At 54.6% G+C, this 16,549-nt stretch overlaps 1 protein-coding gene across 30 annotated transcripts in view; it reads right to left on the bottom strand.

The window, feature by feature from the left end:
• OBSCN (obscurin, cytoskeletal calmodulin and titin-interacting RhoGEF) overlaps window positions 1–16,549 on the bottom strand; it is a 169,985-nt gene that overhangs the window by 35,579 nt on the left and 117,857 nt on the right. For 29 of the 30 annotated variants that reach the window (XM_064484554.1, XM_064484556.1, XM_064484569.1 and 26 more), the window contains 16 exons: window positions 15,692–15,967; window positions 15,077–15,364; window positions 14,690–14,965; window positions 13,747–14,120; window positions 12,347–13,208; window positions 11,286–11,564; window positions 4,551–4,629; window positions 4,182–4,306; window positions 3,833–4,030; window positions 3,171–3,203; window positions 2,933–3,031; window positions 2,534–2,752; window positions 2,154–2,226; window positions 1,813–1,880; window positions 416–535; window positions 117–256 (listed from right to left, as the gene is read on the bottom strand). In XM_064484554.1, the coding sequence (XP_064340624.1) occupies window positions 117–256; window positions 416–535; window positions 1,813–1,880; window positions 2,154–2,226; window positions 2,534–2,752; window positions 2,933–3,031; window positions 3,171–3,203; window positions 3,833–4,030; window positions 4,182–4,306; window positions 4,551–4,629; window positions 11,286–11,564; window positions 12,347–13,208; window positions 13,747–14,120; window positions 14,690–14,965; window positions 15,077–15,364; window positions 15,692–15,967 (3,509 nt within the window). The remainder of the gene's footprint in view (window positions 1–116; window positions 257–415; window positions 536–1,812; window positions 1,881–2,153; window positions 2,227–2,533; window positions 2,753–2,932; window positions 3,032–3,170; window positions 3,204–3,832; window positions 4,031–4,181; window positions 4,307–4,550; window positions 4,630–11,285; window positions 11,565–12,346; window positions 13,209–13,746; window positions 14,121–14,689; window positions 14,966–15,076; window positions 15,365–15,691; window positions 15,968–16,549) is intronic. The other variant, XM_064484555.1, reaches the window with a different exon arrangement.

Raw genomic sequence — 16,549 nt, 5'->3', positions numbered from 1 at the left:
CACCTCCTCTGCCCCAGTTCCCCCTGTCCCCGCACAACCAGCCCCGCCTTCACCCTGTCCCCCACGCCCTCACACCCACTTGCCCACCCCGCCCCACCCACTGCCTGCCCACGCACCTCGCCCCGGGAGTCTCCATCCTCTGACTCTGAGGACGACTCCTGGACGCTGGAGGAGGGGCGGGAACGGCCATGCCGGGGGGACGCCGACGGCGTCTTGGACTCCTCGTCACTGTCAACTCCGGGCACCTGCAGCGTGGCTGGGGGCATGGCACAGGGCACATGATGCCTGGGAAGGGCCTGCCCGCCGTGCCCCCTCCCTGTGGGTCCCCAGGGCATGCAGATGAGGAGTGGCCCCAGCCCTGGCGGCTCGGTCACAGCCACCCCCTGGACCCCGCTCTGTGGCCAGCCGCCCTCACCCTGCGTGATCTTGGCTGACACCATCTCCGTGATCTGCGAAGTGAGCTTCTTCAGGAACTCCTCCGTGCCCACTTCAGCCAAGGACAAGTGGCCAGGGGCCTCTGCCGCCAGAAGCTCTCCTGAGGGTCAGACCCTAGCTCAGCTGGCCATGCACTCCACAGACATGTCCAAACACCGGATTCCAAGCCCATCCTGGGCTCGCGGGACAGAGGCGCCAAGGAACGCACGGACTTGGGCCAGCACTGACCACAACTAAGGATCGCTTAGGCTCGAGGGCACCTGAGCCGAGGTATGACCGAGGGGACCACAAACTCAGGGAAGCAGGGTCTGGGCACTAGGGACGGCAGGTGGCTAGGGGACAGTGGGCAGTCAGGGGACAGCAGGCAGCCAGCATGGCTGCAGGGCGGTGGGTGAAGGCAGCTGAGGGCAAAGCCGGGTAGAGGCTAGACCCAGTGGTCAGGCTGGGGTTGGAGCTTGGAGCTGTGGGGGCCCAGTGTGGTTTGTGCCACCCCTATTCCTCTGGCCACTTGGTCGCTGGTCTGGGAAGGGGCTTAAGAGGGGCGGCGGTCATAAGGACCTCAGTCAGGCAGTAGGACATGGGGGCAGGTTCTGGACACTGAAGGCAGGGGGCAGGACCCCATATTGTGGCCTGAGGGCTGGGGGTCCAGACCACTGGCAGCTGGGATTTGATGGCTTCGGGTCAAACTTGCTGGAATTGGGGTCCTTTGCGGGGGAGGGACTCTTGAGGTTAAGAGTGAGTGAGGGTGGCCTGGGGTGGGGGCAGCACAGGGAAGGGAGAGGCAGGTAAATTAACAAGGCAGGCCAATGGAGAAGTGACCCCAAAGGCAGGGCAACAGGCAGACGGGGTACATGGCTCCTTTCTCTCTACTTCTGTGCAGACTCAGTATTTTCCATAAAAAAAAGTTTAAAATATGCTAACATGTTGGGGCCTGTGCAGGTGGCCAGAAAGTGGCTGGACATGCTGGTGAGGGGCGCACACTTAGAGGCTGGGAGGGGGAGGACCCAGTTTAGGGGCAGGCGGAGAATCCCCGACAAAGCAGGGGACTTGCCAGCACCCACCTCCCTTCACGGCCCTCACCCCAGCCCCCTGCACCTAGGTGTCCACACAGCCCGCTGGACATGAGCTCTGAGCCAAGGGCTGGCTCAGCCCAGGGGCCCCCGACATCATCTAGCGAGGGTCGGAAATGGCCTGGGGGCCAACCAAAGCTCAGACACAGGCCCACAAGAGGCCAGGGAGCCCAAGCCCAGGCAAACATGCGTTCCTGGGGCCACACCGTCCAGAGCAGCCTCGAAGGGCTGGGGCTCTCAGCCGGGCAGTGTCCTCCGCACCTCCTGCAGCCCACCCCGTGCGGATGTGTGCCCACCCGGCCTATACCTTTCCTCTGCCCGGCAAGGTCGGTGAAACCTGCAGTTTCCGACATCTGTGCAGAAACAGCTTGGGTCCTAAAGGGGAAGGAGGTGTCCTGAGAGGCCTGACAGAAAAGAGGGTCTGGGGACAGTGGGCCCGGATGCCACAGTCAGGGCACTGGGGAAGTTTTCCCTTTACAACGAGGAGGGACCAGGGGCCCAAGCCACATGGCCCAAGAGGGGCAGAGCCAGGCTGGGGTCCAGGATGGGGGCTTCCTCCCCAGCAGCAGCACCACCCCCAGGGCCAGGACCCGCACTCCCAGGACTCAGCTCCTGGCCCCTCTGGCTCTCGAGCAGCCCCCCACTCACCCCTGCAGGAAGGTAGAGATGAGGGCCTCCTTCACCATGGTCTGTTCTTCCGCTGCCCGTGCCTCCTTAGGTACTATCAGGAGAACGGGGTGAGCCACCAAGATGACACCTCACACCCCTGGACTGATTCTGGTCGGGACCCCCGCTGGGGATGTCTGGACCCCACCCCAGGGGACTTGGTCCTGTCTTTCGGAGCTCTGAGGAAGGCTGTGCCCAGTGTCCCGACTTGGCCCACAATCACCCCACCAGCGGTAGAAGCTGAGGGGGGCCCCAGGAAGCAACAGCTCAGGGCAGCCGGGGGCTTCTAGGAGGGTCTCAGCCAGCTGAGCAGAGCCCCACAGGGCAGGGGGTGGGAGCTAGGGTCACCCATGCCCACTCACGGCCAGAGACGTGCAGGCTGGCAGAACAGAGGGCCTGGCCAGCAGCATTGGTGGCGATGCAGGTGTAGGTGCCCTGGTGCTGTCGATCCACATCCAGCAGGACCAGGCTGTGCTGCTGGGCAGAGCTGGCCACGGTGTAGCCCGGCGTGTGGCGGCCGATCCACAGCACACCCTGCTCAGCCTCCTCCCGCAGCCAATGCACCACTGGGGGCGGGTGTCCTGCCAGCAGAAGTGCATGGTGAACTGTCCTACCCAACGCCAGGAGGGTGGCCCTGGGAGGTAGGGGTCTCCTCTGAGCCTCCCTGGGAGCAGTCTTGAGTGAGAGCAGGGAGGGAGCCTACTCTGAGCCTCCCAGAGGGGAGGGTGATCTGAGTGGGACAGGGAGGAAGGCCATCCTACCTTCAACCTTCACTGAGAAGGTGATGCTGGAGCCCTTCTTCACCTTCTTTGAGGTGAACTTCTCCAGGAATCGGGGTGGCACCAGCTGTTGATGTATATCTGGAGAGACATGGAGCAGCTGGTGGTGAACAATGCAGAGCCCCAATTCCACGTGGTTGTCCCCCTCACACACCCTCACTGAACCTGCCCCCAGTGCCCACCCCACCCTCCATCCCTCTGCCCTCTGGAGTCAGCTCACCTGATGCTGGCTTCTCTTCTGGTTCGCTGGGGCCTGAAAAAAGCACGGAAGTCAGACCTACAGCACCAAGGTGCCTCTCTACTGGCTGGGCCTGCCCAGCCGGGCGGGAGTCTCAGGGGTGGCCCTGCCCAATCCTACACAGGCAGCACCTTTCCTAAACCTGGCCATGCAGTCATGGAATTCACACTCAGGCCCCGTGGATCAGATGCAATGTCACCCATGCCCACCCAGGAGTGTGGGGCATTGCCCTGAAATCAACACGCGGATGCTTGTCCACAAAACGTCACACAGAAGTGAAGCCAAGGGCAGTACTGGGTTCCTAGGCCAGGGCAGATTTGGACATGACTTGGAATCACCTTGCAGTACTCAGAAGTCTGGAAAATAAGGAAGCTCAGACTTCTACTTCCAAAGTTACCACCTGCTTCTTGTTCTGCACAGTCTGCCAGGGGCCCCACACCCGCCAGGGTCTAGTCCACCAGCTAGCTGGCCTGCCTGCTGGTCAGTGTTCACGGGCCCCAAGACCCACAAGGGGATCCCTGGGGACCAGCTTCTGGCCACCTGTGACTTCTGCACACAGGGGCAGTGGCCCGAGCTCCTAGGCTTACAGGTGGGACTCAGACCGGGTGTGGACGCCAGGCTCTGCTGGGCACCCCCGCACGCACCTCGGACCCACAGCCGAGCAGATGAGTAGGCAGCGCCCACGGAGTTACTGACGTAGGCAGAGTACTGGCCGGCATCCTCCTTGGTGACCGAGACAACCTCCAGGGTGTGCAGCATCTTCTTGTCAGCCATGCGGATGTGCGCAGACGCGGTCAGGGGCTGCCCGTCTTTGAACCAGTACAGTCGGGGCGTGGGGTAGCCTGGGGCCGCAGCGTGGCGTGGTTAGCACAGGGCCATTGCCCGGGGGCACCATGCCCTCCTCAGGCCCTCAGAGACCTCTGCACTGCGGGTGATCGCCCAGCCTCTGCTGGCGGGAGGCAGCACCTTGCCCTTCACCTCACTCCCCCTCACCTTTCACCTTGAGCTGGAACTTGGCCAGGCGTGTGCCAGGGGCCACCTGCAGGTCTGTCAACTCCTCTACCACCTGGGGCAGCTGCCCCTCCTCTGAGGTCGACTCCGTGCCCTCTTGTTCCCGGCTGGCGGGGAGAACAAAGGGAGGGCAGACCATGAGGTGGACCAGCGAGGGGCCCAGGTTGGGGGGGCCCAGGGTCGGGGGTGGGTGGTTTCTGAGGTCTCCTTTTAGCTGGGCCGAGACCGCTGTGGCCTGGTTGAAGGCTCCAGGATACAGATCCTGTGAGTCCAGGCCAGCATGGCCACCTCCACAAAGGGCTCAGGCCCGCCCGCCTGCTGGGCACTGCGCATTTCTGCACAGCTCTCTACCTGGACAGGTAGCCTTGGGCGCTGAAATAGGACGAGGTCTCCGTGGCATCCGCAGCAGTGTCGTAGTCTGTGCTGGTCACTGGGGATGAAGGGCGGAGCTGAAATGAGGCCTGGCGCACCGCCCGCGTGGGCACAGGCCCCACCCACCTCAGACTCTTCCTGGTTCTTACTGTGCAGCCATCCCTGGGAGCCACTCACATCCAAGTCAGGAGTTGCGGGGGACATGGCTACCCGGGGGCCCAGCCCTGCCCCCAGCTGTCACCAGCCCATGTTTCCAGGCCTGTCACCAACTACACTACCCAACAAATTATAAATACTGGGCATCATAAATAGCAGGCAGTGGCAATATGGCACCTTCCAGTCCCACCCAATTAAGGAACAAGGCGGGGACATAGATCTGTCTCAAAACCAACAACGAGGGGCTTCCACTTCTAGCCACAAGGGAGAAGAGGGACTGGATTTACCCTCTGCTCTGTCCCCCCAAAATTCGTATGTTGAAATCCTAACCCCCAGCATGGTGGTGTTTGAAAATGAGACCTTAGGGAGGTGATCAGGCTTAGTTGAGGTCATGAGGGCGAGGCCTCATGAATGGAATTAGTGCCCTTCCAAGAAGAGACCCCTTGTCCCTTTCCTCATGTGAGGAACAGCGCGAAGATGGCCGCCTGCAGCTCAGAAGAGGGCCCTCACCAGAACCCAGCCACTCTGGCCCCCTGATTTCAGACTTCCAGTCTCCATAACTTCGAGCAATAAATTTCTATCATTTAAGCGGCCCCGTCTATGGCACTTTGTTCCAAGCCTGAACTAAGACTCTCTCCCCACTGAAACCACCAAAGAAAAACAAATACAGTGCCTAAAACAATGGTCGTGATGTCACGATTTATAAGAAATATACATTTGGCCCTCCTCCTGTTCCTGACTCAGTGCCCCCAAACCCTTGGAATTTCCTAAGTGAGGAGAGCCACAGAAGTGGCTTTTGTTATGCTAATGAGGTGATTTTCTGAAAGACCCTAAGGATGAGGGCTGGTTGCCAGGGTAACCAACCAAGTGATTAGAAGTTTGGGACCCCTCTGACCTCCAGGGAGGGGAGAGGGGCTAGAGAGTGAGTTGATCACTGATCACCAGTGGTCAATGGTGTAATCAGTCGTGCCTGGGTAATGAAGCCTCCATAAAACTCCAAAAGGACAGGGTTCAGAGAGTTTCCCAGTTGGTGAGCACACAGGGATTCGGTGAGACTAGCCCGCCCCTTCCCACATGCCTTGCCTGTACATCTCTTCCATCTGGCTGTTCTTGAGTTATTTCTTTTTATAATAAACTGCAAATCTAGTAAGTAAAATGTTTCTCTGAGTTCTGTGAACCTCCCTAGCAAATTAATTAAACCTAAGGAAGGCGGCCCTGGAGCCTCGAATGTACAGCTCGTTGGCCAGAAGCACAGGTGACAACCTGGACTTGTAATTGGTGTCTGAAGTGGGTGGGAGAAGCAGCCCTGTGGGACTGAGCCTTTTATTTGTAGGATCAGGTGCTATTTCCAGGTGTCAGAATTGAGTTGGATGGCAGGACACTCAACTAGTGTCACAGAGCCTTTTTGTGGGGAAAAATCCCGACACCCTGGAATTGGGTACAGAATTATCAGCATGGTTTCTGAGTGCCTAGGCATTAAGCGAGTGGAGGACAGTCATCTGCTAGAGGTGAGAAACAACGGTGAGCCCTAGAATTGCCCCAGCTTCCTGCCTTAAGTTTCCATGGAAGGGAAACTGAGGCAGGGCCAGGCGGCTTCTGAGCTGAGGAGACAGAGCTCATGTCCTGAGAGATAAAGGCAGCCGGTGTCCACAGAACAGAAAACCAGAGAAGAGAAAGCTGCAGAGAGAGAGGGCCCCCTCCCCTGAAGATTCAGCAGAGCACCGACTGGCTCACTAGGAAGGAACCGTCTGAAAGGAGCAGAGGAGATGGCACCAGGGCAGCACAAAGACTAGAATATGTCTGTTCACGGTCAGACTGGAAACTTTCACAATTTACAGGGCATGAGGTAGAGTACTCAAGGACACTCTCACTTCTCTAGAGGGAGATGCTCAGCCCTGGACTGAGCACTGCCTTCGCCCACCTAACAAATTACACAAGCCAGACTCAAAGGGATCAAACTGCTTGCAGGTAACTCACTGCATTCCAGAACAAAGCTCAAGAAGACCTGCAGAAACACAAGATATCCAGCACCCAATGAGACAGGAAGGTAGAGGGCAGGGCACAACCATTAAAAGAATGACACAGCCACTGAGAGGAGCAGAATAGGACAAAAACTGATTAAAGACAACTAGGTCCAAGATGGTGGAAGATTCGACTTCTGGTCGACCTGGAGCCTCAGTATAGGCTCGCTGTAATACACTGGAGTGCTAAATGACACCCGCAGGTGCCATGACAGTTCCAGCGCTGACCATAAAATGCCAGAAAGTGGGCAGGGGCCCAGTTCTTTGAAATACCCACCCCCTCTCCAAAATAGTTGGAATAATTCTCCTACTTGTTAGCCTATGAAATTACTCAGCCCATAAAAACGAACAACACCATCCCCTGGGGCCACTCTCACTTTCTGAGATGGCAGGCATTCTGCTTATGTAATGCGTATCTCTCTGAATAAACTTGCTTTCACTTTACTTTGTCTCACTCTTGAATTCTTTCCTGCACAAAGCCAAGGACCCTCACTTGGTGGCCCATTCCAGGAGCTTGCCCGAGAGCTGGGACATGATCATCCATTCTCTCACTCCCCCATCTCCTTCAATAACAATGGTAAAATTCACACTGTCAGCCATCCAGCCAAAGATTGTCAGACAGGCAAGAAGGCAGGAAAACACAACCTATAACGTGTAGAATAATCAACAAGTCGAAACCAACTCAGAATTGATACAGATGTTAGAACAGAAAGCACGAATGTAATACGCAGATATTAGAACTGTATTCTACATGTTTCAGAAAGCTAAGTAGAGACATAGAACACATAAAAAAGACTCAAGTAGAACTTTCAGAGATAAAAAATACAATGGATGGGATTGATAGCATATTAGATACCACAGAAGAAAAGAATAGTGAATGTGAAAGCACACGAGTAGAAAGTATGCAAAATAAAATGCACAGAGAAAAAAGAATTTTAAAAACTGCAAAGAAGTACAACTTCAACTGGCTTGATATATGCAACTGAAGTCCCCAAATGAAGGGGGAAAGGAAAAATATTTGAAGAAATAATGGCCCCCCCAAATTTCAAACTTAATGAAAACTATTAACCCCCAATTCTAGGAAGTTCAATTAACCGCAAGCACAAGGAATATGAAGAGAAGTGCACCAAAGAATATAATCAAATTACTAAAAACCAGTGATAAAAAGAAAATCTTAAAAAGTATCCAGAGACCCTTTTGGCAGAAATTGACAAGCTGATCCGAAAATTCATTTAAAAATGCAAGAGACCCAGGCTGGTCAAAACAATCTTGAACAAGAACCAAGTTGGAAGAGTCACACTTATTGATTTCAAAACTTCATACAAAGCTACAATAGTCAAAACAGTGTGATAATGGCATAATGACAGACATGTGGATCAATGGAAAAGAAGTGAAAGTCAGAAACCTTCTATGTTTAATGGAAATTCACTTACGACAAGAGTTCCAAGTCAATTTTGTCGGGAAAATAGTCCTTTCAACAGATGGTGCTGGAACAGCTGGATTTCCACATGAAAAGAATGAATCGGGACCCCTACCTCGCACTATATACAAAAATGAACTCAAAATGGACCAAAGATCTAAATATAAGAGAAGAAAGCATAGGTGTAAATCTTTATGACTTTGGATTAGACAATGATTTCTTAGATACGACAAGTAAAGCACAAGAAACCAAAGAAAATGTAGCTAAACTGTGCTCCATCAAAATTGAAAACTTTTGTGCATCAAAGAACAGTATCAAGGGACTGACAAGACAACCCATAGAATGGGAGAAAAGATCTAAAAATCACATATCTGATAAGGATCTAGTATCCAGAATATATGAAGACCTCCTACAACTTAAAAAGACAAATAACCCAATTTTAAAACAGACAAAGGATCTGCATTGGCATTTCTCCAAAAAAAAAAAAAAAGATACACAAATGGCCAATAAACATATGAAAAGATGCTTAACATCGTTAGTTAGTAGGGAAACACAAATTAAAACCACAGTGAGGTACCACTTCAGACCCATGAGGCTGGCTATTATTGAAAAGATGAATAATAACAAGTGCTGGCAAAGATGTGGGGAAATTGGAACACGTGTACATTGCTGGCGGGAATGTAAAATGGTGTAGCCACTGTGGGAAATAGTTTGGCAGTTCCTCTAAAAGTTAAACATAGAGTTACCAGATGAGCCAGCAATTCCACTCCTGGGTATAGATCCAATTAGGTGACAACATATGTCCACACAAAGTAACTTTTACATGGGTGTCCATAGCAGCATTGTTCGTAATAGCCTAAACAACCAACGGATAAACATCATCCAATGAATAGATAAATAATCCATATACAATGAAATGTTTTTTAGTCATAAAAAGGCCTGAAGTACTGATATTTATTACATGGATAGACCTTGGAAATGTGCTCAGTGACAGAAACCAAACAACAAAAGGACATAGAATGTATCATTCCATTTATATGAAAAGTCCTGAATAGGCAAACTCACAGAGACAGAAAACAGATCAATGGTTGCCAGGGGCTGGGGGAGGGGAATGGGAAGTGACAGCCAGTGGGTGTGGGGTTTCTTTCTGGAATGATGAAAATGTTCTGGAATTAGATGGTAGCACAGCCTTGTGAATATATTAAAAACCACTGAGTTGTGCATTTTTAAATGGTGAATTTTATGGTGTGCAAATATCTAAAAATTTTAAAATCCCAATAGAAAAGATAAGTTACGTACAGAGAAACAACGCACGCTAGTAGACGGTGGAATAAACCTTTAAAATATGAAAAGAAAAAACTGTCCTAGAAAAATATCCTAAAGAAAAGCAAAATAAAGACATTTTTTTCAGATATACCCACACTACAAAAAATGTTAAAAGATGTCCTTCAGGCAGAAAGAAATTGTTACCAGATGGAAATCTAGATCCACATAGCAGAATAAAGAGCTTGGAAATGAAAGTACTTGGGTAAATATATAAGGTCTTGTCTTAAGATAATTGACTTGTTATTGTAGTGTGTGTGTTTTTTTAAGTCATTTTCCTTTTTGTTTTGAATGAATTGTAGATTCTCACGCTTTTCTAAGAAATAATACAGAGATCCCATTTACTCTTTACTGTGTCCAGCAATGTTCATTTCTCTTATAACTATAAAAGGTGACATTGATATGATGCCTTGACCTTGTCCAGATTTCACAAGTTTCACATGAACTCCATTGAGTGCATGTACATTAATTTTATGCAACAAAATGAATATTGTCATAGTGGTTGCACATCAATAATGTTTCCCTTTTCCTTGCCAAGTAGTATTCCATAGACTAGCCATATCATAGTTTAACCATTCATCCTCTGAAGGACAGGTGGGTCATTACCAGTTTTGGGCTATTGGGAAAAAAGCTTCTATGAGTATTCTGGTACAGGTTTTATCACGAATTTGAGTTTTGATTTATCTGTGATAAATACCAAAAAAGGCAATCATTGGATCATATGATAGCTACATAGTTTTATGAGCAACTGCAAATTGTTTTCCAGAAAATTGTTTTCCAGAGTAGTTGCTCCCCTTTAACATTCTCACCAGCAACATATGAGACATCCCATTTCTCTGCATGCTTACCTGCCTTTGGCCATCCTGGGATGTGTTCAGTGGTATCTCACTGGGGCTTTTATTTCTGTTTCCCTGATCGTTAATGATGTTGAACATTTTCCATATGCTTATTTGCCTCCTGTACGTCCTCTCCATTCAATGTATGGACATGTCTTTCACTCCTACTCAAAGCGGATTTTTTTTACTGTTTACTTTTGAACTTTCTTTACGTATTTTTAGTCTTTCATAAGATATATGATTTGCAGATTTTTTTTTCTCCCAGCCTGCAGCATTTCATCCTCAACACCTGGTTTTCCTCAGAGCAAAAATTTTTAACTCCAAGGAAGTCCAGTTTACCAGTTGTTCCTGTTATGGGTGAAGTCTAAGCAGTCTATTCCTAGCCCAAGGCCCTGAAGATTTCCACCTGGTTTTTTTCTGAAAGTTTTATAGGTTCATATTTTCCATTTAAGAATCTAATCCATTTTGAGCTAATTTTCATAAGGTTGAGGTTCATTTTATGGCATACGAATGTCCAAATTACTCGAGTACCATTTGAAATCCCATCCTTGAATTTGAAATTCTATCCTTGCTCCATTTAATTGCTTTTGCATTTTTGTCAAAAATCAGATGGATATGTTCGTACTGAAGTTATCTGGAGGCTCTCCAGGAATCAGGGACAAAGCTCAAATATATATTTCTTATTGCATCTCAGTGCCATTAATCACCCATTGTGTCCATGGGGCCACCTCCAAACCTTTCCAGGTCCCTCCCCAGTCCAGCCACTTCTCAAAGAGATAAGACCCCACCCCCACCCCACTCAGGGGTCTCCCGGAGAACTCTCCATGTGCCACAAGACATTGCAGCCCCAAAGCCTGCCTGGTCTAGGACCAGTGCTCTCCAGGTCATCCTCCAGCTCAGCACTGCCTCTGCCTGCCGGAGCCCCACCCTGGACCATCAAACCCCAGCGGGCACTCACAGTCCACACGGAGCTCTGCCTTGGTGGAGGACACACCCACGCTGTTCTCGGCCAGGCAGCGGTAGACACCCATGTCTGCCGGCACCACAGCCGTGATGATGAGCTGGTGGCCGCCCTGCTGGTCCTCGCTGATCATGTAGTGGTCGTCCTCCTCCAGCACCCTCCCGTCCTTGAACCAGCGTACAGTGGGCATGGGTTGGCCTGTCACCACACAGTCAAAGCTCACAGGGTACCCATCCAGCACTTCCTGATTCTGCAGCTCAGTCAGGAACACCGGGGCTGGGAGGGACAAACAGGACATATAGCACGTTAGCCCCGGGCTCCTCCTAGTCGCCCCAGCTGCTAGCCATTCGATGTGCGTGAACTGCACGGCACCCATCCACCTGAGTGCTCAGACTGGGCTGCCAGAGATCTGTCTCTGCCAGCTGAGCTCTTCCCTCCTCCCCATTCTCCGGAGGAATCCTCTCTTTGCATCCTGGCTCTCAAGCTACCATGAGAGGCCAGAGAGACAGCACACAGGAAACGGGGAGGAAGGGAAAATAAAGAGAAAACCAAGACTTGTTGTCTGAGAGTGGAGGCATTCGAGAGACTCAGAATTGAAGAGGGATGATGCTGGGGGTTATTAATGATACCTGCTTTGCTGTTCTTAGGGAGATGCAAGTAAACAGTGAAATGGCTTTTTAATTAATTTTAGTTGTAGAGTGGAAATGGGGTTCAGACTGGACTATATGGGACCCTATCTTTTATACAGATTACATCTCAAGCCCTCATGGTGGGAAAAAGGCCCTAAACTCTAGGAAGTCAGTATTCCCAAGTCCATTTCACAGAATAGGATGCTGAGGCTCAAAGAAGCTAGCTAATTACAGGCAGAGCTGGGATGTAAACTGAGCTCTGTCTAAGCCCAAAGTCAGGGCTCTTCCCAGCTCAGTGGGCTGCATCTGCGAACGGCCAGAAGCGAAAGCTCAGCCAACTCCTTAAGTTTTCAGCTGACCCTGGTCACCGCCACTGGCTTTGGTCCTCCTCTCCGCCCACCCCCTGACCCAGGTAGCTTGCAGACTCACCAGCCTCTGAGGTCAGCCCTGGCTCCGGAGGGGCTGCAGGGGTGGAGGCCCCCTTGCCAATGCGCATCTCCACCCCCTGCAGCCCCTGCTCCAACAGAGTGACGTCCACTCCGATGCCCTGTGAGCTGAACATCTCCCGGAAGCAGGTGGCCGCCCGGTGGGCCTCGGCAAGTGTCTCGAAGCGGATGCAGACGAAGTTCTCGTCTTCACGGTACGTCTGCCAGTCCCCAGGCTCCTCGGGCTCTGCCTTGCCCTCGTCAGCACTGAAGAAGATCTCCTCGTCTGAAACATCTGCTGGGCCCTTGGTGCGGAAGAGGCGGTGCAGCCGCCGGGCTGCCCGGCGGAAGGTGTTATCCAGTTCACCGCCGGAGGAACTCTCGGTCTCGCTCTCCGTCCCACTGACCACCACACAGGCACTGTGGGTCACGTGGCCGAACTTGTTGCTCACCTGACAGGTATAGCGGCCAGCATCGGCCCGGCCCAGGCTGGTGACCAGCAGAGAGCAGGTGCCATCCCCAAGCTGGTCAATGTGGTGGTGCCGGCCGTCGGTCAGCTCCACGCCATCCTTCAGCCAGTGGGCACGCACATCTGTCTTGCTGGACACGACGCACTCCAGGTGCAGGACATCCCCCACCTGTGCCACAGTGTCCCCAAACGTGCGGCAAAACACAGGCCCCTCCTGTTGCTGCATCTCCTTCCGAACCTTGTAACCCTTGAAGGCAGCCTGGATCTTCACAGCTGCCTTGTCCATGGACAGGTCACCCTGGTCCTTGGCACTCAGGTCCCCTAGCGGTTGGCGCTCTGCAGCTGGCTTCTCCTGCTGCTTCTGTGGCTTCCCAGAGGGGGCTGCTGGAGCCTCAACCTGTGTGCACAGGTAAGGGAGGGCACCTGAGGCCTGGGATAGGGAAATGATGGTGCAGGGACACACAGAGGGCAGAGGGAAACGAGCCCAGGTCTGCTAGCCTAGCTCCACATCTCGCATGCCTCCTGCCTGCTGGCTGCTGGCAACCGTACTGCCTTCATGATGGCAGATGCCCAATGGCTTCTATTGTTGCCAAAAAGCAAGCCCACCCTCCTTGAAACTGTTTTCCTGAGAGCGGGACACAGCTGTGAGGAATACCACGAAGAGGCTGCCTCCAGCTCTTCAAAAAAGTTTGAACAGCCAGGTGGATGGATGGATAGATGGCTGGTGAATGGATGGATGGGCAGGTGGACGACCAATAGACGGGCAGACGGCGGATGGATGGATGGGTGAATCAGTGGATGGATGGATAAATGGACAGTGAATGGACAGATGGACAGATGGACAGATAGTGGATGGATGGCGTGTGAATGAATGATGGAGCGGCGAAGATCTGAGAGACCAAGGCCTGTCCTGGCAGGGCAAGCTGGAGACGCACCTTGCTGGCCAGTGGTGAGGCACCGGGCCTCCCAGCCTTCTTGAGGTAGGTGACCAGGGAAGGCGTGCCCGCCCGGGACTCGTCATCAGAGCTGGTGTGCGAGAGGTCGGCCTCGCCAGTGCGTGCCAGCTCGTCGGCCGTGGAGTAGTCCTCAGAGAGGTCGGGAGCCACCTCCTCCACCTCGTGCCGTAGGCTCTGTGGGCGTCCGTCCTCCTCGGGGAGCTCGCTGATGGAGTCCAGCGTCGGCTCGCGGCTCATGCGGCGCTTCCGGGCCAGGGCCTCCCACAGCAGGTGCAGGTCCCCTTCCTGGGCCGCCTCAGGGGGAAGGCTGGGCTGCGCCGGGACCTCATCCCCAGATTCTGGGGTCAGCACCACTGAGAAGGGCAGGAGACTGATCAGCCAGGTGGGGACAGAGCCACGATCCCAAGCTGGCCTTGGCTGCTGACTGCGGGTCCCCACAATAGGACTCTGCTCCTGCCTGGGCCCCCAGAGAGCTCTGATGCACAGTTTTTACACGGTTTTAGAGGCTCTGAATGGCCCTCTCAGGGCTTCAGCTTCCCCTGATCAAGCCAGGCCTCAGTCTCCCGAGCACCAGGCCAGGATCAGTGCAAGTGCAGAGGGGCTCAGAGTGCAGGGAGTTCAAAGAGCAGGGGCCCAAGGGTTTAAGGAATCAGCAGTGGATACGAAGGGCTGACATGGCCAGCATCGCACTCAGAGAGAGTTCTGGCCTCAGATGTCAGCGACACGGGTTCTGAGGGAGGCTGAGCTACACAGGGTTTGTGCATCTCCCTACCCTGGCCCCAGTCTTTCTTGGTGGGAGGCAGTCTTCTCAGGAGAACTCCCTGAAGTTCCCCGAGAGACAGAGCTGGTGAGGAAGACGGCAGGCCCACTCCATGCCCCAGGGCTCCCCTGTCTCCTGCACGCTGGGCCCTGGAAGACATACCCTGGAAGGCAGCAGCTGCCACAGAGGCCGGGTCCTGGACCGGGCCGCAGCGGTACTCGCCCTGGTCCTCCGCTGAGAAGCCCCGGATCACCAGCGTCTGCCGCTGGCCCTGGCAGAGAACCTGGAAGCGCCCACTGGGCTGGATGCGCTCTGTTCCCTTCAGCCAGACGACCTCGCCAGCCTCGGCCACCTCGCACTCTAGACAAACATCCTCCCCGACTGCCACCTGCCGGCTCTCGGGTGCAGGGGGCACAGGTGTGGGCTCCTGGGGCTCTTCTGGGAACAGCAACCAGGGAGGGTGCATCAGCAAGGGTGCAGGAGGGAGCCCCCTCCCCCCCCAGCTTAGGACTCCCACCTTCACCAGCCAGGACTAAAGCGGCAACTCACCCAGCCTCACTGTCTGGGGCAGGTACACGGGCTCCCCGGCCCCCGCAGGGCCCACTGCGGCCACGCGGAAGCGGTAGGCCTCCCCTGGGGCCAGGCCATCCACCACGCACTCGGGGCCAGGTACCAGCTCGTGGCACAGCTCCCACGCTCCTGTGGCCGCGGCCTTCATCTCTACCCGATAGCCACAGAGGCCGCCCCCACCGTCGCTGGTGGGCTCCACCCAAGACAACGTCACGGAGCTGCCTCTGCACCCCACCACCTCCGCATCTTCAGGGGGGTCGGGGAGGCCTGCAGAGGTAGGGGGAGTGCGGCCCCATGATCAGCGCAGTGGCACCCTGTCGGCACACCCAGCCCTGCTCACCCTGGGGTCTGCTCAGGGTGCAGTGTGGGCCACCCTCCTAACCCGGAGTCCTGTGCGTCACCGTGCCCCACAGCCCAGACTTTCTGAGGTGGCGAGGAGCATGTGTTTGAAGAGACTGAGTGCCCGAAGCCCACCTAGCACTGGGGACCCCCGAGAGCTCCCCGTAGCCTCTGGGGCTGGAACCTCCTGTCCCCCCACCCGTCTCCCAGACAGCCCCGGACCCAAGCTGCAGCAGGCAGGCCCCCATCACCCACCCAGCACAGTGAGCCGGGCCGAGGCCACGGCATCCCGGGCAGCAAAGGTGACCTCGCCGGCGTGGCGCAGCTGGGCCCGGTGCAGCAGCAGGGAGTGGTGGCTGCCGTCAGCGGTGACTGTCCAGTCGGCATCGTCCGGCTGCACGGCAGCCCCATTGATGTACCAGGTTGCTTCGCCCACCAGCACCGCCTCGCTGAGCGTGCAGCTGAAGCTGGCTTTTCCCCCGGTTCGCACGGTCACATCCCGGGGGTGCTCCAAGATCTCCAAGCGCCAGCCTAGGGGCAGGATGGGGTGGCAGCGTGAGCACCGGGGCCGAGGGGGCTCAGAAACACCCACGCTGCCCGCTCCCATCACCCTCACACAGAGGAGGGGGCCTAGCCTCCGGTGGGAGCGGTCTCAGAGATCTGTGTCCCCAACACTGCCACCCCACGCTGGTGGCCCCAGGCTCCGGGGGTCAGTCTCAAAACCGATTCCTTCTCCGAGGCCGCAGGCTCCCTTCAGGGCCGAGCTGCCCAGCACCCACTGAGGGGAGTGTCAGAAACCTACCCCCCACTTCCGCCCCACTCCTCCCCAACTCTTGCCACCAAACATCTGGTGAGAGAGGTCTCAGTAACCTGTGCCCCACTGGGACCACCCCCTTACATGACATCCGGTGGGGGGGGACCTAAGAGGCCCCCGCCCCCGCAGTGGGGTGTCTGGAGAAGCCTGAGAGACCCATGCCCCGCCCTGTGGCCTCAGCGCCTCCCCCCCGAAGCAGGGTACCCCATGGGAGGGGTCTCAGGACCAGCCCCCCCTCTTGCAGTGGGGCATTGGGGGAGGGGTTTGCAGCGACCTATGCTCGCCTCCCTGCGGCCCCA

The sequence above is a fragment of the Camelus dromedarius genome, chromosome 3 (assembly GCF_036321535.1).
Source record: "Camelus dromedarius isolate mCamDro1 chromosome 3, mCamDro1.pat, whole genome shotgun sequence".
Classification (NCBI taxonomy): domain Eukaryota; kingdom Metazoa; phylum Chordata; class Mammalia; order Artiodactyla; family Camelidae; genus Camelus; species Camelus dromedarius.
Note: the sequence above shows the minus strand (reverse complement) of the source record. Positions and strands in the feature narration are given on the sequence as shown.